A 21,801-nucleotide genomic window follows, 5' to 3' on the forward strand; every position below is an offset into this window, starting at 1 on the left:
GTGGTTATAACTAATCATGTGCCTTCAGAGCTGTGGCCAGGGGCAGGCAAGCACATTTGGTGCATGGAATGCTGATTTGCCCACCAAAGAATATTTGTGAAAAATGGCCTTTAGAATTTGCCACATGACAGCTTTCATTGGAACAATTTTTTTAAATAGAAAAGGAAATGTTATGATGATTTTAAAAAGTGGTGGTATGCCTTTGAAACTGGTACAGCTACGCTGCCCGATGACATTTGTATTATGTTGTTCCTCGAAGCAGCTCAGGGAGAGCATACCCCTCATCCTCTATTTTATCCTTACAACAACCCTGTAAGGTAGAGAGCTAGTGTGATGCAGTCGCCTATGTGTACAGTCTGGGAGATCCATTTTCAAATCCCTACTCTTCATTGAAGCTTTCTAGATGACCTTTCGCCAATCTCTCTCTCTCTCTCTCTCTCTCTCTCTCTCTCTCTCTTTCTCTCTCTCTCTCTCTCTCTCTCGCTCACACACACACACACACTCTCTCTCTCACTCTCTCTCTCTCGCACACACTCACACTCTCTCTCCCACACTCTAATACACATACTCTCCCTCCCTCTCCCTCTCCCCCCTTCTCTCTCTCTCTCTCTCACACACACACATTCCCCTTCTCTCTAACCTCCTTCTCCGGTTTGTGAGGATAGGAGAGTGATCCATGTACTCTGCTCTAAGTTCTGTGAGTGAAGGGAAGGATGGGATTAAAAAATGTACTGGATAGATTGGGGTGAGAGAATGTGACAGGCTGAAAATTTATGGCTGAGTTAGTCACTTCCAGGTGACGCTCTAGGAATCCCACCCAATCTCAGTTCCCTTTACCATAGAGATTAGAGGAATTCCTAGAGTGTCGTCTGCTCCATTTTTTTTCTTCTCAAATTATCGAGAATGGGAGGTTGAAGGCAGTGGTGAGAGATTGCCCACTACCACTAGGCAAATGGTAAGCCTGAATGCTAATGGCATCCCTATGTCATCCTACTCCCCACTTTAAGCACAGACGCCGGAACTCCTGCAAGGAGGAAAAAATAAATTACCTGCATTTTGTAGCCACAAAAAATTACAAGGAAACTGTGAGTCAGAAATGACATCTCCCCTGTCCCTCAGCTTGAAATCAGACAGCCCACATTGTTTTCCAAAAGTGAGGGAACCCCCTTCAGCAAATTTTGGAAAAAAGCTGAACTAACAAGAAATGCGTTAACTTATTCAGTGAGAAAAAAATATGGTGATTGACAGAAGCTCTTTTAAGGGCTATTTCTATTATTCCATACAGAAACCAGTGCTGTGAAACATCCAGGTTTAAAAGTCAGATGTCAGTCATTTCAAATGAGCATTCTCTGCTTCCATTGCCTGTGGGTTTCTATTTCTAGAGGAACAACCATTATTATTTAATACTAAAAAGTGAGGAATGTGCTGGATTTGAAAGGAAAAGCCATTAAAAAAAATAAGAACATAAGAACAGCCTTGGCGGATCAAATCAATAGGCCCATGTAGTCCTGCATCCTATTTCACAAGATTGTCCAACCAGACACCCATAGAAGTCCTTCAAGTAAAGACTTCTATTGTTATTCCCTCCTCCAGCACTGCCATTCAGAGAACTACTGCAATTGAACATGGAGGTTCCATTTATTTGTCATCATTATGTATTTAATGCATTTTTATCCTCCCTTTTCTCCAAGAAGCTCTAGGCAGAATACTTGGTTCTTCCCTTAATCTCACAACAACCCTACAAGGTAGGTCAGGCTGAAAAAGAATGACAGGCAGAAGGTCACTCCCTAATTTTAATGGCAAACGGGTCCCCCTATCCTAATCTAACATTGTAACCATTATACCATAGTGGCTCAAAACAACATGAATGAGAGACTGATCAAATATGGCATTTTTTAACTTTTTAAAATTCAGCACAGCCTTGGTATTTAGTAGACCTTTTATGTTTAGAATATATGCTTTATAAACGTGATGTGCTATTGAGTAAGCCAACAGTGCCAGAATGTGTACTCTAGCTTTCTTAACTGAATGGAGGGTCTAGTCTGATTATCACACCTCTTCAAGCTGCGAGCCCTGTGACAGGCAAGCCAACGTTTGGAAGTCTAGCCCGGAGCTTTGCAAATTGGACGGCCAACCCTGCTTTGCTACGAGTGCTAGGTTTCAGATCATAATGTTTATTTTGCTCCTACACACTCTTTATCAGATGATGGTGTAGCTAGGGAGAAAAGAAATCCATTCCAGCCGTAAAAGCATCCCGTCGAATGCTTCATAAATCTATTCATCACAGTTATGAAACTGACTCAAGCAAATAAAAATTTATACAGCCTTCATTAATTTGGCTTTAAAAACACACACACAAAGATAAGATCCAGCTGCCGTGCTACATATATCTCTGAAGACAACCCTAAAGGTATTTTTAATAGCTAATTTGAGAGGAGATTAGTGTTGTTTCCAAGGGGGCTTGCACTGATAGAGAGATCTGCTGCATGGTTATTAGATGACACAAACTGATTCCCTCTGTTGGATTTTGCCCCCCAGTATGGCCATACCCTTCTCAAGGCAACACCAGCCTGGAAAACAGGGCTAAAACAAATCAAATGAATTTCAACAGAGATAAATGTGAAGTTCTGCATTTGGGTAGGAAAAATCAAATGCATAATTATAGGATGGGGGAGACTTGTCTTGGCAACAGTATGTGCAAGAAGGATATAGGTAGGGGTCTTAGTAGACCATATGCTGAACGTGAGTCAGCAGTATAATGTGGTAACTAAAAAGGCAAATGCGATTTTGGGCTGTATCAACAGAAGCATAGTGTCCAGATCATGCGAAGTGATGGTATTGCTCTGGTTAGACCTCACCTAGAGTATTGTGTTCAGTTTTGGGCACCACAATTTAAGAAAGTTATAGACAAGCTGGAACATGTCCAGAGGAGGGCAATGAAGATGGTGAGAGGTCTGGAGACCAAGTCCTATGAGGAAAGGTTGAAGTAGCTCGGTATGTTTAGCCTGTAGAGGAGACAACTGAGAGGTGATATGATAACCATCTTCAAGTACTTGAAGGGCTGCCTTATAGAGGATGGTGCAGAGTTGTTTTCCACTACCCCAGAAGGTTGAAATTAAATCAAAAGAGTTTTTGGCTAAACATCATGAAGAACTCCCTGACAGTTAGAGTGGTCCCTCAGAGGAACAGGCTTCCTTGGGAGGTGGTGGGCTCTCCTCCTTTGGAGGTTTTTAAGCAGAAGCTAGATGGCCATCTGACAGCAATGCTGATTCTGTGAACCTGGGCAGATCATGAGAGGGAAGGCAGGAAGGGTTACATCAGTGCTTAGTTCTCATGACCCCTTCTGACATGCCGAAGGTAATACCAATCACCACTTTGGTGTCAGGAAGCAATTTTCCTCAGGCCAGTTTGGCCAGGGATCCTGGAGGTTTTTTGCCATCTTCTAGACATGGAGCAGGGCTCACACGGGGTGTGTGTATGTGGGAGGGAGGGAGTTGTGAATTTCCTGCATTGTGCAGGGAGTTGAACTAGATGACCCTGGAGATCCCTTCTAATCCTATGATTCTATGATTCCATCACCCAGTCAAAAGAGGATGAGAGGTAGGAAATTCCTCATAGCTTTATATAAAGGTCCCTGTGAAATTGCCAGCATCCTAGAGATCTGGATATTAAACTTGTAAATATTGAGACCACCTTGAAGTCGCATTAAATAGCAATCCTAATAGTAGAATTTCCACAACCCACTTGGAATTGTACCACACAGAATCCAGGAATCTGGGTGGCCTTGAAGATACAGAAAGCTGCCTCCCTTCAGCAAGTTACATACACAGTCTTTACTACAATTAGGGGGTTCACTGCTTTCAAATGCCTACTTGCTTTTTTCAGCTGAGGGGAGGGGGAGGAGGGACCCCCTCTTCCCCCCTCAGCTGAAAAATAAAGCAGGGCATTTGAAAGCAACAACACTTTTCTTGCTTTGCAAGAAAAGTGTTGCTTTCAAAGCCACAGGTTTTTTTCAGCTAACAGGAAGGGTTTACTACCAAGAAAGTTGGTTCTTCTTCCGAACTGTTGAGGTTTCACCAGACATTGGCCGCCCGATATCTTTGCTGTTTCTAAAGTCTAGAAACTTGCTTTCATAATAAAAAAGAAGGTTCAGATTTTCAGGCTGCTGCACCCAACGTTGAAAACTGCAGTGATTCAGTAACCATCGTGGGAATATACACTGCACAGCCATAGCTGCTCCCAGGAGAAGGCATCAAGCTACAAACGGAATTATTGGAATCCTCAAAGCAAGGGGAGGGAAATGTTTTACTGAAGAAACAAAGTTTATTCTACACAACGTTCTTTGTGCAATTTTGATTCGAGAAGGTCTTACCCTTTTCCTCAGGTTGCAGGTGAGTGTTAGATTCCTTGAAAAGGAGTTTGCAAATGCAGTATAAAAGTCCAGAACTTTCAGCAAGGCCTCCCTCTTTATAATGTGCAAATCGCAGTAGGTCAAGGCCCTCACGTTAGCGCACGCATGGGCCAAGGTGGTCTCCTTCCAGAAGATGTCACCGAACACATCACCTTTACCTACAAAATGCAAGGGAATGTCCAGTTAAAGTGTGTTTCTTAACTAGCTCTCTTCTCTAGCCACTCTTGCATCCCTGTGATCCTGATTTTATCGCAAATCCTGCTCAATTTAAGCCTGGAGTTGCCAGACCCCCGCTATGGTCTACTATTGCCAGGCCTCATGCAGATAACCCACTAGGGTGGCCAGCAGGAGGGGGTCCCAGCATTCACCTTGTCTTCACTCCTTGATGTCACTTCCTAGAGTGATGTCATCATGTAGGCATAGGAGCGCGCACGCACCTCGCAGCGGGCCAATCTGGGCTACAAACGTGCCAAATCAGACCTGTTTGGGCCCAAATCGGCCCACTGTGAAGAGTGGGAGTGCTCTCGGGGCAGTGTAATGATGTCACTTCCAGGAAGTGACGTCATTGCATTGCCCAGGGAGCATGCCTGAAAGGCCCATTTCCATGCCTTCCCCTTGCCGGCCAGGTGAGTTGTGGGGGTGGTCGGAGAATGGGAGCAGGGGATCCCTGCCTACACCAGGGGACCTGGGATCTCTATAACAAACATTACCCCAAAGCAACTCCATTAGTGGCACATATTTCTTAATGTCATTTTCGACGAAAACCCAGAAGTGATGGCTGATAGCTCTAGGAATCACTGGAAACACTGATTTCACCACAGTTTTCAGCAATTCCTAGAGCTTCCTGCTGTCATTTCTGGGTTTTTTCAGGAAGTGACATCACATTGCACATGATGGTGTGTGGCCTCCCTTGTCCCCATTCCTCCTGCTGGTGCTAGGTATGGCCTGGCAACCCTATTTAAGCCACCTCTGACAAATGAACTCTCAAGGCCTGAAAGCAATTGGCTGAGCATTTCTGTGTACTTCACTGTTTTTAAAACTAGTAAGTCATAGGTTAACGGAGAGGTTTCTAAGCAAGTTCAGAATCTGCAGAACACTCGTGTATTTATTTATTTTATTTACTTCATTTATAATCTACTTTAGAATTGTCAGGTTCCCTTACCCTCCAGCTTGGAGGGGTTACCTGTCACTCACCTTTTTGGACGTCTTCACGCACGCATGCTTCCAGGGTGGCACAATGCTGTCACTTCTGGAAAGTGACACCATCCCGCAGGCACAGAGAGCATGAGCACGCTTCACAGTGGGCTGATTTGGGCCCAAAACAGGCCCAATTCAGCCTGTTTTGGGCCCAATTCAGCTTGCTGAGTCACTTCTGGGAAGTGATGTCATCACACTGCTCCAGGAGCACACCCAGAAGGCCTGTTCCCATGCTCCCCGCAGGCAGCCAGGTGAGTGGTGGAGGGAGGCAGAGGGTGGGAGCAGGGGATCCCCTGCCCCTCCAGGGGACCTGGGATTCCTAGTCCACTTTTTCCCCCAATGGGGCCCCAAGTGGCTTTCTACATTCTCCCATCCCCCCTTTTGTCCATACAAAAGCCCTGTAAGGTAGGTTAGGCTGATCGTGTGTGACTGGCCCATAGATACCCAGCTAGCTTCCATAGTGGGGTGGCATTTCAAACCTGGCTCTGCTAGAACCTAGTTTGACACTCTAATCACTACATCATGCCAGCTCACTTTAGTATTTCTTTAACTCAAAGACACACTCATCAGGAAATATCCAATTAGCACTTTTGAAAATTTATTGCAATATCCATATAGGTTTATTTTTATTTTACTTTTTGACCAAAAAATTGAGTGCAGATATTCCGTAGGAAGGGGATTCACAGCTGCTGCTGAATCCAGGCATTACTGGGGGAAATGGGGCTGAGCATAGGGGAGGATTTGCCATTTAACTTACAGGGAAACTTCCCACTGGGCCGTTATCCTAGAGGGCCAATGGCAGCAAGGAGTAAACTTAGTCAAACCCTGGTGCCAATGCTTCAGGGGCCAGCTCAGCAGCAAGGAGGAGCTGTGCCTGCTCACTATCTGCCTCCTCCTGCACTGCCACTAGTTAGTAAAAGCCAGCAATAGGTGAGCCAATGCCATTTGTTGGCACCACTGATTTGAGAGGCTCTGCCACACTGGCTTGCAATGCCACAGGTGCCACTCCACTTGGCTTGTTCCAGGGCCATTTTCACTTCCTAGTCTACCCCTGCCAGTGTGCTTCCTTCCCTCACTCTATTGCCCCCCCCCCCCATCAACGGTAGCTGGGCAGGAGCATTGCACATAGAGCAAGACCCAGCAAGGAGCATTGCACGTAGAGCAAGACCCAGGTAGGTACAGTGGATTGGAGCCTGCATTCTTCTTGCCCTCTTTTTGATGCAAGAACAGGAGACTTCCATGCTGTCTGATACCATACCCAAAGACTTTCTCTCTCTATTCAAAAACTTCTGGAAAATGCATTATAAGAAAACACTAAATGGCTGGCACCCCCTTGCCTGTTATCTCAACTGCAGCATCTCTATAAAGTAGCCATTTTCTGGTTCCAAGATGTGTCACCATGTGGAGGGTCACTTAGACCCCTAATTCCTTGGGAAAGCAGTGTTTCATTTCCCACCTTTTATGTTGCTTGGGTTTTAAATGACCCCAATGCCATTTTAATAAAGTAAAATAATATTTTATGTTATTTTAATAAAACCCTTTTCCAAAGGTTGAAACACCACAAAATATTCTTTGTTCTATGAGAATACATGGAGTATGGTGTGGCATGCAGGGATGCCAGGCAACTTTTGGTGGCCAACCTCCTGCTGCCAACCTCAAATGAGCAATGGGAACAAAAATGGAACATCAGTTCCAGTTGGGTACCTGGAAGTGATGTTGAGGCATCATGTGTGTCTGGGGTCTGAGGCTCAGGCCCCAGACTTGCCAGGAGAAGAGGACAGGGGACAGCCGGGAGACAGCAGTGTGGCTGCCCCAACGGACACCTAGGTCCAGACCCCACCAGCACCAGAGGGAGGGAAAGAAGCTCCCAAACGTCAGAGGGTCAGACAGGGCAGATGGAAGCCAGCTAGCTCCACCCTTTGGTGGGAGGCTATGAGCCCAGGCAGGGAGAGCAAGGACAGCCAGGAAGGTACTCGACCGGAGGGAGAGGGCACAGGAAGCAGGGACAGCCAGCCAGCAGCAAGCCAGCCATCAACCTTACCAGCGGGGAACAAAAGGCAGCCAGGGCAACCAAGGGCTGCACCCCAACCTGCAGGCAGGCTAGAAGGGGTTAGCCAGGAACAGGTGAAGCTAGGAGCAAAGCAGCCACAGGTGGTGCTGCCTGAGGCCATCAACAGAGAAAGCCCAGCAGCCAGCAAAGGAAGTGCAGGTGTGGATGAAGCAATCAGCAGAGAAAGCCCAGCAGCCAGCAAAGGAGGTGCAGGTGCGGCTGCCCAGAGCAGACAGCAAAACAACCACAGGTATGGCTGCCTAGGAGAGCCAGGGCCATGGCTAAAGGGCTGGGGGCGTGGTTGGAAGGTGGAGCCAGGAATGGGTAAAGGTATATAAGGGAAGTTCTCCCAAAAGGTGGGGTGGTGAGCAGGAAGTGGGTTGTGTAGGAGCAAGGAAGAGGCGAGGAGAGTGAGAGAAAGGATGGAAGGAGGAAGAAATGGAGGGAGGAAGGAGAAAAGGAAGAACCAGCAAGGAGGAGGTGAAGAGGGTGGAAGCTGTGGAAGGCTGGAAGTAGGAGGATGCCGCAGGGACCCTGACAGGTTAAGCAGGCCTATGAGTGGTAGAGAGGGAGCAAGGGTGATGTATACCCTCCTCCTTCCACAGAGCGGGGGCCTGTGCAGTCCCTGTCCATGGCCAAGGGCCGCAGTTCAGGCACACCAATGCCATGTGCAGCTATGCCCCTGCCAAAGCCTGATAATGTGATATCCTTTTATTAGTCTCTCTCCACCCTCCATGCCAGTTGAAGATGCACAAAGAAAGATATATGTATTCACTGTGATAGCCTAACTAAATAATCAATGGAAAGACTATTTTTCAAAAGGTATGCACAATTTATAAACAAATACAAAAGGTTTCAGTAATTTGTATGTCATGAGCAATCATTCATATATACAGCACTTAGAGATCCATATCACAATAACCAAAAAACTATCATTACAATCTCATAAAAAGAACACTTGATATCAAAACATACAACAAACAAAATTCCACACACACACCCCAATATAGTTCAAGTCCAAAGGATGTGAAGCCAAAAGATTTTCAAGGATGGTTGTGGGGACAGAAATGAAATGCAGTCCGCTTGTGCTGACCAACGAGTGGCTGCAAACTCCGGGCAGTCTTTCTGGCTTCAATGGGCTGCACTAATGGGGGACTGGCTTGGAAACCCCATTTCTACAGAAGTCTTTCTCAAAGTGTAGCTGCTTACCTAAAATGTTCTTGTCAAAGCGTCTCTGTTCGTGATCAAACTTCATGGCTTGCATGCCTCTAAAGCTCCCTAATGGGGTTTCCAAGCTGTTCCCCCGTGAGTGTAGCTAATGGTTTGTGCAGATTCTTACCGTGATTTTCTCACCATTTAGTTGCTATTGAAAGGCTAGCAACCCTAACGGCAGGAGCACAGAGCACGAAGCTGCGAGTTTTCAAATTTTCACATACCTTTGGGGTGAGTTCTCAGTCACCCTGTGAACCCATGGGAAGGTTAAAAGGGAGAAGCGCGTGGGTCTCTAGACTGATTAGATTGTATGCTAGCATCGCGTAACCACTCATGGAATATACACAGGGCTGAAAATAAATATTTATGAGCACTTCCCTTCAAAACTCGAATGGGTTCATCTCATTTAATTCACCAAAGGCTGTGTTCAAAATAGCCACTGTTCCCAAAAGCTCCTGAATAGCAAACTGCAGAGCGGGCATCTGTTTGTCATTTTTTTTTAAAAAAATGAGAAGCCTGCCAGAGTGAAATGATGGATTCTCATTTGTAAAAACGGAAAATCAATGAAACCACAAGGACGGCTATGTCATAACAAGCGGCGTCAGTGTTATTAAAATATGCTTTTATAGATACTGTAAAACACAAGAAAGGAAGTGGCTGAGGCACTTCTCCTCCACTTGGACTCTCGGGGGAAGAATTTGGATTCTAGTCACATTCGGTTTGATGGGATTTTCAGCGGAAAGACGGAAACCAGTTCGGAAGCTCAGAGTAAAATCTAAGACGATGAGAAGAACCCTGATGGATCGAACCAGTGTTCATCTTGTCTAGCATCCTGTCTTACACAGTGGCAAAGCAGTTACTCTGGAAGATCAGCAACATGGCATCGAGGCCGAGGCTTTCCTCTGATGTTGCCTCCTGGCACTGTTACCTAGAGGTTGACTGTCTTTGGATGTTGAGGTTCCCTTTAGTCACCCTGGCTGGAAGCCATTGATAGACCTGGACTCCTAGGGTGGTGTCCGGAAAGGGCAGAATGCTACCATTGTGCTTTCTGTCTTACTCCTGCATTTTTTCTTGACTTGAAAGGGCCGCAAGAATATTTCAATTCAGGAAAACAAAAAGGGAGCAGATTGAAGACCCTTCTCCATATGTACTACAATACAGGGATGCCATTCACCCGGTGGGAGCAGGGGATTGCCCGCTCCCACCCACCACTCCCCGCCTCCACTCACCTGGTCGGTGGAGGGGGTGGTGGGGGAAAGGGCCTCCTGGGTACCCTCCTGGGGTGGCGCTATGATGTCACTTCCAGGAGTGATATCATTGCACCATCATCGCATCACCCCCGAGAGTGCTCCTATGCTTCTCAGCAGGCCGATTTTGGCTCATGCTCCCACAATGATGTCATCTGACTGTTGCTCGGGGTGTGGAGCCAAGACTCCGCCTGAATTCTCCATAATGCATGGTCAGAAAACAGGAAAGACAAGGAACAAAAGCAAGAGGCCTTTGCACATTGACCTGGGGGCATTTTCACTATGCACTACATGTCCCACCAAGCAGAGAGATGTGGATATGAAATGCAGTTGCATCTCTAAATATACAAATGTGCCACATGCCAAGTCATTTATCCATCTAGCTCAGGATTTACTATTCTGGCTAGCAGCAGGGAAAGGCATTTCCCAAACTCTTGCTAACTAAGCTCTTCTAGCTGGAGCTGCCTGGAATTGAACCTGGGACCTTGTGCATGTAAGCCAAGGGCTTTTTACTGAGCCACAACTCCTGCTTGAGCTTCCTTCCTTTTCACTTTTCTATCTCACCTTTTCTCACACAAACTAAGTGCCAAGGATACACTTTATCCAGCCCACTTTTTTTTTTACCCGCATGAGACACATGGCTCTGCCTTATACGGAACCAGACCCTCGGACCACCAAGGTTGGTATTGTCCACGCAGACTGGCAGGAAGCTCTCCAGGGTCTCAGGCTGAGGTCTTTAACATTACCTACTACCTAGTCTTTTTAACTGGATATGCTGGGGATTGAACCTGGGACCTTCTGCATGCCAAGCAGAGGCTCTTCCCCTAAGCTACAGCCCCTCCAGTTTCCCTTGATGTGCTCTTTGGTGTCTTGGTGCACAGCACAGCAATGTTTGGCGAGCTAGTAATTCACTGGCTATGGAGGGCAGGAAGCAGAAATAGTATCTCTGCAAACACATTGGACCAGGAAGCCTAGAGTTTACAAAGAGTTCTGTACAAAAGAAAATAGGCAGTACAGAATTAAGGATGTACATGACAAAGCAAAACACACCAGTGAACTGTAGCAATTTCCCCCGAAATCAAGTCAGTAAAAAGAGACTTCTCAGAATTCTCCTTTGCAACTTCTGGTGTCAAATATTCTCTCCCTGACCCTCTGTGTTTATCCAAACAATACGCAGAACTGCCAAGTCCAAGCAGCTCAGGACTGTTTACCCCGACTGGTAGCAGCACTCCAGGGTCCAAGCAGAGAAAGGTCTCCCCTAACACCTGTGACAGTGAATTCTTCAGCTGCAGATTCCAGCTGAGACCTTCTGCACACAAAGCAAGCTACCCTCTCTGACAAGCCAAAACAGAATCAGAGGCTTTGTGGGATGAGGGTGTCCCCTGTCTCACCTCATCTGTGCTGAGCTTTGTAGTTGCAGTACCACCGTCATGCCATCCACAATGGTGGCGCTGAAATGCAGCAGGCCACGGGTTCCCTCTCCTGACCAACTGTTAGGATGGTATAACAAAAAAGGTGCAGACCTAAGCAGAGCGGCAATAGCCTGGGAAGGGTATAACTCTGAGTCTCTCGACATGAGACATCTCACACGAGAACCCTAAGTATAGTTGTAATGTTAGCTGAAAGGGAAGGTGAAATTGATAGAGCCTTTGGAGAGGCAAAGAGGAAACTAACAAACCCTCCGAGGAGCGATCTTTGCCTGCTCTGTAGAGAGATAAAGTTGACAGAGCCTTTGTCTCTGTCTTTTTAAACTATACTTCCCGGCTAGAATTGCGCCTCCCTACAATTGAGTGTTCTCATGTAAGAAGTCTCGTGTAGAGTCTGTTTAGGTATGCATTGAAAATCCTCATCTGAGATTCTGGTGCCTTATCAAGAACAGGTTGAAAAACAGGCTAATGGTTCTGGTGACACTATTTGGCTATTTATCCTGAACCATCAGATACAGTGGGATATAAATCTTGGTCAATCCGTTTCTATTTATTTCTGTTCTTTCCGTTTTCATCTGCAGGCTAGCTCTCGTACAATAAGCTTGATTAGAATATTCTAAATGGATCTTTTTGAAGGACTTAATAGCTTTAGAAAAAGAATATAGGGGAACTGGGAATACACAATCCCAGTAATGATTTCTAGATAACAGTGCGGCAGAAAGTCAATGTTTGCCTGGCTGTGTTTGCTACTAATGGATAACTTACATCACTCTGCTGCTTTAAAATGTGTTTGTTTAACAGTGGTTAAATTTATTCTTTCGGTATTTAAGTGCGCCTCTTGTTCGCAACTGCAACATGAGGAAATTTACTGAAGTGTGACTGTGCTGACACAGTGGATTTTTTCGAAAGGTGTTTGTTCGGTTCTGAAATGTTCTTCAAAACAGAATTTACTACTGTGGGAGCTTCATTGGCCGCAATAGACTCGCTGAGCATCAGCCGGAATGCCGGTTCAAGCATAGAAAGATGATGTGTTGTTAGGGGAGAAACCAGATGTTGGACATTATCTGGCTCAATTTGAATATTAATGCAGAAAGGGGGGGCACACTAAGGCAAAATGAAGATGAACAGACAATTGGTGCAGAAGAAAAGGAATCTTTATTAATTGTACAACTCCTCCGTGTTTCGCATGCAGTTTCAATAGGGGAAATCTTCCAAGTACTTTTTAGTTCTGTTCCCGTGCTAAAGTGTATATACAGAAATGGAACTAAAAAAAATCTAGAAGATTCCCCCAATGAAGCTATATATGAAACGTGTAGTGGTTGTAAAATTATTAAAGATTTATTTTCTTCTGCACCAATTGTCATCTTCAATTTGAATATCCCCAATCTGATTTATTTTCTTTTTTGTGAGAAACATACCCATGAGTCTTTACTTTGGGACCAGGTTCTCTTTTTTGTTAAAATCTATCCGTCTCTAATATATTTTATTCCACACATATTTCAAGGAGTTCAGAGCTGCATATGTGGTTCTCCCTTCCTCATTTGCATTTTTTGAATGTTACTTTTGCATCAGTTGCAAATAAATGGTGCCAAAAAGGCATGTCAATGGTGTAAAAATGACATAGATGTATTATTAATAATAAATATTATTAAAGAATAATCAATGACAAAGATGAAACTTACATGAATCATAACCAATGAGTGTAAGAGAGTAAGAAATTAAAGAAAATTTCAAAATGGCCGCATCAGTTCATCCCTGTATATACAGAGGTCACTGAAAAAAGATCCCATGAAGTCAGTCCTGCAAGGACCCACTTTCCTATTCATCTAGGGTGAGTTAAAATTGTCTTCAGGCAACCAGATGAGAAATTTTCTGTAAGGTAAGTAAGGGTACAGCTGAACACATGAAGCCACCTTATACAAAACCAAAACAACATCAGTGTTGCCTACTCTGACTGGCAGCAGCTCTTCAGGGTCTCAGGTGGAGGACTTTTACATCTCCTACCACCCAATCCCTTTAATTGGAGATGCCAGGTATTGAACCTGGGATCTTTGTCATGCAAAGCAGACACTCTAACAAAGAGTCATGTCCCTCCCCCTTTTTTAGATTGTGGATGACTTATGTTGGCTAAGGATGCTGGAACATCCACCAGTTCAACTCACAACCTGGTTGCCAGTCACCAACAGAGAACTGATTTTTCGACGATCAGTGCGACTGTTCGTTGACCTATTTGTGAATATTCGTCAACCTATTTGTCACGATTAGGGAGATTGCTTCACTGTATTCCTTCTAGCTACACAGTACCATGCAGAAATTTGGCTTTTTGATCATGTGTATTTTCACACAGCCCAGTTGAATTCTACTACCACTCCATCCCTGCTGCCTAATGTTCCACTCAGCAGGCAATTGTTTCACTAGACAATTATATCAGTCACATATTATATATACATAAATGCTGTCTACCCTTCAGTATTAACCTAAGTAGTCCCTTCTGATGTTAAAGGCTGCTGATTCATTTGAATTGTTAGTGTCTTTGTGTCTGTGCAGTTTGGAAACAGATACAAACCTGTTCAGCAGGTGTTTGTGGATATTCCACACAACCTCTACAGGCTGGGTGATCAGCTGACATCCAATTGACACCTTTGAACATAGTAAGTTCAGCTGCCAAACACATCCATGGTGAAATTTGCAGCATTCCTAATTCTGGCATGTGTGAATAGATGGAACAGTAACCATTTTCATGGACTGGTAATTTTGTAGATTTCGTTGAAAATTATATCGCCAGGCAGTAGCTCTATCCAGCTCCGTTCACCAGCCTGAGATCCCACTGACAGAATGGGAGCTACAGAGGATTGCTCACGCTCCTGCATGGCTCCCATTCAGTTCAATGGATCTCACACAAGACTTGTTCCCCCTGGGTTGTATTCCATTTCAGCTATGGAGGCTGATTACTGCTTTTAACAGCTTTTGCTTGACATTTAGGAGAATAACACAGTAGAGATTTAAAAAGACGTTTCTGTATACAAATACACTCTTACACAACATGTGTGTACATGCACGTAGAGGAAATCATCGGCCAAACCAGCTTCTCCACTCCTCTATTCTGAAGGGGAGATTTCTGTCACCAAAAGCATGCAAGATCTTATGAGCGTCTAGACAGTTTGATTTATTCAGAAGCCACAACGCCATTTGATTTCAATAACATTCTGGATCCTTTTAAGCACAGGATCAAAAGGTAAAGCTGATGTTTAGAACCCAGTCCTTGCTACACAAACATCAAGCACTAAGTGGCAGGATACTGAGGGACTGTACGGTGACGTCTATCGTGTGTTCTGGGAAGATCTGAGCAAACAATCTAAAGCTCTTCTGAACTCAACAGCTTTCAGACATCTTTCAAAAAGGCAGACTGATTCTAAACCACTCTGTAAAGTACAGTGTGGTTAAAAAAAATAGCAGAAAGGTAATCCAACAGTGAATTTCCATCAATTTAGCATGCCAGGGGTAGGGGTCCAGCCATTTAGGGCAGGGGAGGGCAGACTTTAAGTTTTTAGGAGCTACTTAATATTTTTTAAAGAGTCACAGGAGTTATATATTTATGTATGTGCCATCAAGTTGCAACTGACTGATGGTGGCCCCAGCAAGAGGCTTTCAAGGCAAGTTAGAAGCAGAAGCGGTTTGCCATTGCCTTAGCCACAGGAGCTACCAGACACAAAATGGCAGCTCAGTGGGTGAAGACAGACATAAAAGGGTGGCTTGCACAAAAAATATTGTATTTCAGAGCAAGGCAACAGTGCTCAGACGAGGAAATCTTTCTTAAGCTGTTTCCTAAAGTAAACCACCCCCTCCCCAAGTGTAACTTGATGTACAGGTAAAAAATATATATACAGTTTACCTCTGTGTTTTTCCTGAAAGAGGCAAATACCAGCCTTTGATATGGGGGGGGGGGGAGTCCACAGCATGCTCGAGTCCAGCACAAGGGTGCATGTATGCACAAGCATGAAGGAGGAGGAGAAGAGGTGGATGGGAAAGGAAGTTGGGGCTGCCATGTCCCCATCCAGAGCAAAGGTGCGTGCATGTAAGTGTGTGCCTCCTTGTTTGCACCAAAGAGAAAAAAGGAGAGATGCTTTAAAGGGGAGGTTGAGAAAGTGATTACACAAGAACTGGAAGAGGAACTAAAGTGACCTGTAATTCCTTGGAGAGTGAACGGGAAATACAACCGTTCTCCAGGCAACAAAGATCAATTTCCCTGGAGAAAATGGCTTTTTGGAAGGCTGGTCTCTATGGCATTATACCCTGCTGAAATCCTTCTCCCCTCCAAACCCTACTGGCTGCAGGCTCCCCCCTCCCCCACCCCCAATTTTTTTTTCAAGGAATTGCCCAAATGAGACCGAGCCACCCTACTGTGGAATGACTATTTTTTAACTCTGCTTTTTCCACGTTCATGTGGGAGTAAGGTTGCCTGGTTTTCAAAGTAAAGTTCATTTGATTCAGTAACAAATGAGGTGTGATTTGTCCCTAGGTCTGGCATTGTTCTTATCCAATTACTCTTATTGCTCAAACCTCTGAGTCATCTCAGCTATTGCCTTGCTCCAAAAACACCAGAGAGAGAGAGAGAGAGAGAGAGAGAGAGAGAGAGAGACGTTGAGGCTCAAGCCTGGCTTTCTTTGGAGGAAAAACATACAGTCTTTAACATCTGGTTTGATTTTTTTTTTAATTTATTGGGTGAGTATAATAAAGATGTTTACATTTCCCAAATCTGCCCATCCTTAATCTATTCCCCCACCCTTTCCCTCCCCCCTTTCTACTATAGACTTCCAACAGCTTTCCAACCCAATATCTAACTACTCTGCTTAATATTATTTGACTATTTAGCAAATAAATTGTTCTCTTAACTCAGTTACTATTTCACATCATTGTCCATATTTCCCCCTTGTAATGATCACTAACTCCTCCCTTAATCAAAAAATAAAAATTATCTAATGCTCACATCTCCCCTTTTACGTCCCACTTTTTCCCTATATACTGTTTCAATTTCCCCCAGTCTTTAAAAAATTCTTCTGGATTTTGTTCTCTTAGCTTCCTTGTTAATTTGCCCGTTTCAGCCATATGTAGTAATTTTTGTATCCAATTCTCTACAGACGGCACTTCTTGTGTCTTCCACACTTGAGCATACAATATTCTTGCTGTCGTTGTCATGTAAAATACTTATGTTCTGTCTTGTGGAATAATTCCGTCTAAGTTCAAGTCCAGCAAAAGCAGTTCTGGATTTTTATTTATTTGGATTTGTAGAATTTGAGACATAGCTTCTATAATATTCTTCCAGAACTGCCTTGCAACATCACAAGTCCACCACATATGATAAAATGAACCTTCATGTTTCTTACATTTCCATCATTTATCAGACATTTGATTATTTCCATATGCTATTTTCTTCAGTGTTAAGTACCATCTGTACATCATCTTATATACATTTTCTTTAATATTGGTGCATGTTGATATCTTTAAGGTGTTCTTCCACAAGTGTTCCCACGCCTCCATTGTTATGTCTCTGTTACAATTTATGGCCCATTTCACCATTTGCACTTTAACTGTTTCATCTTCTGTGTACCATCTTAACAGGAGCTTATAAACTTTAGATATCTTTTTTTCCCCATCTTGCAGTATGCATTCTTCCAATTCAGAGATTTTCAGTTTAAATCCAAATTTCAAACGATCCGAATCGTATAAGTCTTTAATCTGTCTATATTGAAACCAACCATATTCAACTGGCAGCTCATCACATGTTTTCAACTTAGCCATATTTTGCTCCTTTTTCAAAATTTCTTCATAGGTCAAACATTGTTCTCTGTTGTAAATTATATTTGGTTCAACAACTTCTAGTGGCACCACCCACATCGGGATACCGTCATCTAAATATTTTTTTATATTTTGACCAAACCGTAAAAAGGCTTCTTCTTATATAATGATGCAAGAACATAGAGTCTGCTTTAAGTTTTTCATACCATAAGTAGGCGTAACATCTGGTTTGATTATGAAGTCTTACAGAGTTTTTTAAAAAATGATTATTTAGATATATATACAAATAACACTGAACCCACAGCAGTTTCTGCCTGCCCCTTTTTGTTGGAACTCGAAGAAAACCCTGCTGTTTCTTCTCTTTCACACACACACATCACTGTTCCCTCCAGTAATATGGGTTGGGTCACTTTTCCAAGCTTTCACTTCTCCAAACCTTCGAAGCTATTTGAGTTAACACCCAGTGAGGGACTGCCAGCTATCTTTTCTAAGTCATCAACATAATAAAGGGATGGTCAGCCAGCGGATGCAACATTAGACAAAGAATTTGCTTTTGATTCCCAAATCCCCAAACTCAATTTTGACAGAAGTTTTTCCTCAGAATTTCATCCATGTGGCCTAGAAATAGATTTTGGGCCTATATTGGCTCGCTGTGAAGCACAGGGGGCCCTCCTGGTAGCACTCCCACACTCTGCAGTGGCCAGAATCAGGTCTATTTGGGGCCAAAATAAGCCTGCTTCAAAATGCAGGAGCACTCCACGGCCATCACACTGCCTTGGCAGTGCTCTCGCGCTCTACAGCAGGTCGAAGTTGGCCCCAACCAGGCAGTGCTCCTGCGCTCAAGCAGGCCAATTTTGTCAGGAATTTGCAAGTGTTTCCATTTCAGTCACAAAAGAGTTAAACTATTTGTGTTACTTACTTATTTAGTAAACTTTCTTTGCATGTAACCATTAGGGTTTTGAGTAAAGATTCCTGTCATAGAAAGGGGAGTCTCTAAGCATAATGAAGTGGAATTAGGATTTCTTTTGGGGCAACTTGTTTATTGGGGGGGGGGGGCCATTAAGTGATGCTATATACTGAAGTTTTATTGCCCTTTGTTCAAGTTTTTCAGTTGCTGTTTCCCTCTCTTTCAGTTACTTTCTAGCAAAAATGAAGTCTATTAGCCATTTATTATTTTCTTCCAAAGTAACTCTATTTTTTATCCTCTTAGTAAAGTATTTTTACAGAGCTACACTGGAGTCTGTGTCAATTCTCATTACTTCCAATGTGCAAATCCTGCATAATCTCTGCTAATTTCTTACAAATTTCAGCCCCAAATGGGCCGAAATCGGCCAGCTGTGGAGCGTGGGAGCACTCCCAGGGGTGGCAGGAGACCTGGGCAAAGATGCCACATCCCTGAAAAGGTGAGTGCCAGGTCTGCTGCCTCCCTCCCAAAGGTAAGGGGACCTGGCAACCCTAGACTGTGTCTTCTTTCCTTCAGCCCTAAAAAATGAGAGTCAGATCTTGTTAATTATGCAATTGTGGGCAGAAGAATGGGATCAGCCACCTGTCTGCTTATATCACACAGACTCATATGTAATGGCCAAACCCTTCACTTCTACTTTTTCTGCAAAGAATGCTGCTAAATAATCAATGTTTTGGATGAATAAAGTGGGCGAATAAATGTTTTAAATAAACAAATGAATAGTTTGCCATTGCTCGCAAAACGGGTCTGGAAACCAAGTTGCGAAACAGGTTTTGATTGGCTTCTGCAAAGATGAATAACATAGACACATGACAAACTACACATCAATTGTTTGGCCTACAGTCTATTTTACAGCCATGCATTGCTCTGGTTTTAAACATGAGGATATGGTAAGACGTTAACTCACAAATAAGCGCACAATTCACAATAGATTTTTTTGGGGGGTGGATTTTAGAAAAGTTGCTGGTGCCAAAACACCTGAGAACAACAACAGTGTACATTTCTCCCCAGGACAGCCAGCCTAAAAATTATCGCAAAGCCCTAGACACCAGGGAAATCATAACACACCAAACAGGGCAGTATTGCGCCACTAAAAAATCGATGAAACTGAGCCGTTTTGTGCAACAAAGCGAGCTCTAAATACTCTTATTAGGAAAAGGGACACAGCAAGGACACCGATATATATGATTTGCTACTATCACAAGCTCTCTCCATACGGCTCCAGCTGAGCCAATGATTAACCACCGTGTTGCTTATTGCAAAGCCAGGCAAGGCCAACACCTACGGGGCTACACTTGATCCTGGCACCGAGCTCAAGCTCAGCCATGGGATTTCAGTTGCACTATATATAATTTTGCAGCAGCTGGCTTACATCTTCCTTGACGGCCTTGCCTCCTTATCAGAGTCAACCCAAACTGGAATTCAACCTTAAAAACTTATTCAGAGAGGATGAATTTAGTGAAATGGAGCTGAAACCAAAGCAAAACTCCCAGGTAGATTAAAGCCAAGCTGTCCTGAATGTGTGAGCATGAAATGTCTTGCTTATGGGAGGAAGGAGGGCTAGAGTTTATAGTTTAGAGACATGCCCTTCCATTAGGAAACAGTATGAAGGAACTGGACATTTGAGGGGTGGCCCTAAAGTAACATACAATGCTACTTTGTTCTAGAAAATAAATTTCGAGAATGGCATACAAACGGCTTTAGTGATCCTCGTATTAGAATTATTTGGTGCTATATCTCATTAGTTCAGTCTCGGTATCCCTTCACATTTCCGGGGGAGCTACACTAGATAACAGCAACAACAACAACATTCAATTTATATACCAGTCTTCAGGACAACTTAACACCCACTCAGAGCGGCTTACAAAGTGTGTTATTATTATCCTCACGACAATCACCTTGTGAAGTGGGAAGGGCTGAGAGAGCTCTGAGAGAGCTGTGACTGACCCAAGGTCACCCAGCTGGCTTCAAGCGGAGGAGTGGGGATTCACACTCGGTTCTCCGGATTAGAGTCCTGCCACTCGTAACCTCTGCACCAAACTGACTCTTGAATGGCTCCCGAATCTTGGGGGTCTGTAGGGGAAGCATGTGGGGATGTTGCTGGACGGGGGAACTGAAAATGCATAAACGGTTCGTCATGTGCACCACTTTGGATTCTGGTCAAAGGTTCTGATCAGACAGAGCATGTCACCTTTAGAAAAAGCTAATTTTTCTCTCGGCAATTACTAAGGAGCCAATGAAGGGGGAGCAGGGGAGCTCCCCCTTCCACCTTTAACAGCTCATCAAAGACTTTTCAGCTTTGTTCCAAGAGGCATGCATGTGTAGCCCTAGCTCTTGAATCAGGAAGGACAACTGAGCATGCAGCAACCATTTGTGTGTGTGATCACTCCAACCAGCTAGGGATGCGTACGGAGAATCCTGGTTCCATGTGTACCCTTAGCTGGGGTGGGGGGATGTCACCAGTTCAAAATATGAGCATCTGTAACCAAAAACCTGGGAAGATGATTTTTAGGGCAGTGTGGGAGACTCCTGGAACACCTCAGTTACCCCCATGCCTTTTTTCAACTTCTGTGATAGCTTTTTGCGGCCAGGCCTGCATACAATATTCTTAATGTAGCCACAGAATGACATGGAACAGAACTGGAAGGGCTATCTAATTCCTCTCTTTAACTATTTCCCACTTTTCTCATCCAAAAGAGTGACCCCCCCCCACCAAGTCAGTTTACATAATCAGTTGGCAAAAGGACCAAAATAACAAAATCAAAGCAGTAAGCTCAAAACAAATGATAGCATCGGTAATGTGCCCTCCTCTTTTCCACACAGCATCCTGCCTAGCAGCCATCAAAGCCACCGTCTCTTGCCCAAAGGGCACCTCAGAGAAGCCCGGCAATGGTAGGTTGACCTTAAGGAAAACCATTTTTTCTACAGGCCCAGGTTCAAGGCATGAGCAGTGGGGACTGGTGGTGCCCCTTGCCCAAGAGAACACCCGCTTGCTGGCGACACTGGTTACTGTGCAAGACACGACTAGAAAAGAGTCCAGTAGCACCTTTAAGACGAACCAACTTTACTGTAGCATAAGCTTTAGAAAACCACAGTTCATTGTCAGATGACGAAGAGAACTGTGGTTCTCAAAAGCTTATGCTACAGTAAAGTTGGTTCGTCTTAAAGATGCTACTGGACTCTTTTCTATTTTGCTACAACAGACTAACACGGCTAACTCCTCTGGAGCCAAGACATGACTGTCACCTTGGCCAGACCTCCCCAAACAGCCCCCTTCTGGCCCAGTAAGCCAAGGGATCCGTCACCTTTGACTTGCAGGGCTCCTGCATGGTTGCCTCCTTTTCTGTCTCTGCCATGTCCTCTCTCAGGCAAAACCGTGACAACATCATTTAGGAGACACTGAGAGCCAAGCTACAAGTGACTTTTTTCACGTGGAGAACACTTGAATGTTTTCGCAAGTTTTCCTGGGAACTGAAGTCCGAGTGTCCTTCCCTTCT

The 21,801-nt window shown here is 44.2% G+C and overlaps 1 protein-coding gene across 1 annotated transcript in view; it reads right to left on the bottom strand.

Annotated features, from left to right (window-relative positions):
• KCNH5 (potassium voltage-gated channel subfamily H member 5) overlaps window positions 1-21,801 on the bottom strand; it is a 302,905-nt gene that overhangs the window by 33,578 nt on the left and 247,526 nt on the right. The window contains exon 10 of the mRNA XM_054971983.1: window positions 4,373-4,569. Coding sequence (XP_054827958.1) covers window positions 4,373-4,569 — 197 coding nt within the window. The remainder of the gene's footprint in view (window positions 1-4,372; window positions 4,570-21,801) is intronic.

This window comes from Eublepharis macularius, chromosome 2, assembly GCF_028583425.1.
Source record: "Eublepharis macularius isolate TG4126 chromosome 2, MPM_Emac_v1.0, whole genome shotgun sequence".
Taxonomy (NCBI): domain Eukaryota; kingdom Metazoa; phylum Chordata; class Lepidosauria; order Squamata; family Eublepharidae; genus Eublepharis; species Eublepharis macularius.